This window comes from Nannospalax galili, unplaced genomic scaffold (assembly GCF_000622305.1).
Source record: "Nannospalax galili isolate Female #2095 unplaced genomic scaffold, S.galili_v1.0 scaffold781, whole genome shotgun sequence".
Classification (NCBI taxonomy): domain Eukaryota; kingdom Metazoa; phylum Chordata; class Mammalia; order Rodentia; family Spalacidae; genus Nannospalax; species Nannospalax galili.
Window position 1 is genome coordinate 3,908,287 of NW_008346898.1, and position 2,323 is coordinate 3,910,609.

At 36.8% G+C, this 2,323-nt stretch overlaps 1 protein-coding gene across 1 annotated transcript in view; it reads right to left on the reverse strand.

Annotated features, from left to right (window-relative positions):
* The window catches only part of LOC103742226 (ATP-binding cassette sub-family A member 9), a 76,704-nt gene that overhangs the window by 59,738 nt on the left and 14,643 nt on the right, over positions 1 to 2,323 (reverse strand). The window contains exon 9 of the mRNA XM_029568412.1: positions 1,845 to 1,992. Within this exon, the coding sequence (XP_029424272.1) occupies positions 1,845 to 1,992 (148 nt within the window). The remainder of the gene's footprint in view (positions 1 to 1,844; positions 1,993 to 2,323) is intronic.

Below are 2,323 nucleotides of genomic sequence, written 5' to 3' on the forward strand. Positions count from 1 at the left end.
TTGGAAAAGAAAAGGTCAAATTACCTCCATTTGCTGATGATATATTATAAATAAGAGATCTCAAAAATTCCACTAGAAAACTGTAAGACATGATTAGTACTTTCAGGAAAGTGGCAGGTTACAAAATCAACTTACAAAAATTAGTACCCTTTCTATATACCAATAACAAGCAACTGGAGAAAGAGTACAGAGAATGCTCCCATTCACAATAGCTGCAAAATAAATAAATTATCTTGGAATAAATCTGACCAAAATTAAAGATCTCTACAATGAAAATTTCAAATCTCTGAAGAAAGAAACAGCAGAAGACACTAGGAGATGGAAAGACCTCCCATGGATTGGTAGAATCAATATTGTGAAAATGACCATCTTATCAAAAGAAATTTATAGATTCAATGCAATTCTAATCAAAATACCCACAACATGCTTCGCAGAGCTTGACAAAATAATCCTAACATTCATATGGAAGCATAAAAAACCCTGGGTAGCCAAAGCAGTCTTGGGCAAAGAGAGCAATGCTGAGGGTATCACCATACCAGATCTCAGATTATATTACAGAGCTACAGCCATAAAAACCACATCATACCAGCACAAAAATAGACCCATAGATTTATGGAACACAATAGAAGACCCAAACATGAGTACATGCAATTTCAGCCACCTGATATTCAACAAAGGTGCAAAGAACACACGATGGAGGAAACACAGTGGAGCATCTTCAACAAATGGTGCTGGCAAAACAGAATCTCCACCTGAAGAAGAGTGAAACTGGACCTTTATCTTTCACCTTGCACAAAAGTCAAGTCCAAATGGATCAAAGACCTCAATATAAAACGTGAAACTCGGAAACTGCTAGAAGAAAACATAGGCAGCACCCTCCAAGATATAGGCCTAGGAAAGGACTTTCTAAATCAAACACCAACTGCTCAGTCACTAAGGTCAGCAATCAGTAAGTGGGACCTCATTAAATTACAAAGTTTCTGTAGAAGAAAAGAAACAACCAGGAATGGGAAGAGGAAACCCACTGAGTGGGAGAAAAGCTTTACCAGCTATACATGCGAAAAAGGATTAATACCCAGAATACACAAAGAACTCAAAAACAAGAAAACAAACGACCCAATGAAAAGATGGGTGACAAACCTGAACAGAGAGTTCTCAAGTGAAGAAATAAAAATGGCTAAGAAGTACCTTAAAAAGTGCTCGACATCTTTAGTAATTAGAGAAATGCAGATTAAATCCCACTTTAAGATTCTGTCTTACTCCAGTTAGACTGGCTCTGATCAAGAGAATGAAAGACTCCAAATGCCAGAGTTAATGTGGAGAGGAGGAGACAAATAGGTGGTGGGCCAGCACTAGACTGAGAACTACTGGAGACTGATTGCTGCTGGGTGAGGGAGAGTATGCCTTGCACACACTGTCAAGATGGGCTGACTAGACTCCAATGGATGAATTCCACTGAAGGACATTTGGGTACAAATGCCTGAATGGATCAGACTTAACATGTATGGCAGAACACATGAGGCCCGGTGGGGGGTTAGAAGAGACATGGATGGGGGAGGGGTCTAAATTAAGCTCAATAAAAATATTTTTTAAAAAAAGAAAGAAAAGACATTAAGTTGGGAGGGGAAGTGGGAGGGACATGAAAGAAGTTGGAGGAGGAAATGAGCATAGATAGGATCATATTTAATTGTATACATGTATGAACTTCTCAAAAATAAAGAAATTAAAGTACAGAATGCTATTTGCACCATTATAGTATAAAACTTATCTTCAATATGCTATATACAGTTTAGGTACATGCAATTAATGAAAACGTGTGGAATTGTAATTATTTTACTACTTACCAGGCAAAATTTTGTCAAAATATAATGCCAATGCCAAATAGAGAAGAGCATCAAAAACCAACATGAAAAGAGTAGCTACTATTAAGTAGGAGTTGTCTGAAGAATCTAAGTAAACATTAGAATCCACATCATAGTCCAAATGTATAAGCTGAAAAAGAAATGCACAGAATTTCAACAGGTCAGTATAGGGTTAAGTATTATCATCATCTTATTTCTGCAGGACGCCAGGGGCAAAGATGAATGAAACACAGTTTCAATCTCTATATAGCTCAGATCTCCTGGAGATTTTAGCATCTACTTAGCTAACTACAAATTACAGAGGATGATAGCATGTTAAATTTCCTCAGAAGAAGTAAAAACTCAAGTGCCTGAATGGTTGGACAAAAGGATGGTTTATTGAACTGTACCAAGATACAATGCATTCACATAAATTAACTTTCCTGAGAGGTGATTTGGTTTCATATAAATATGAAAATATA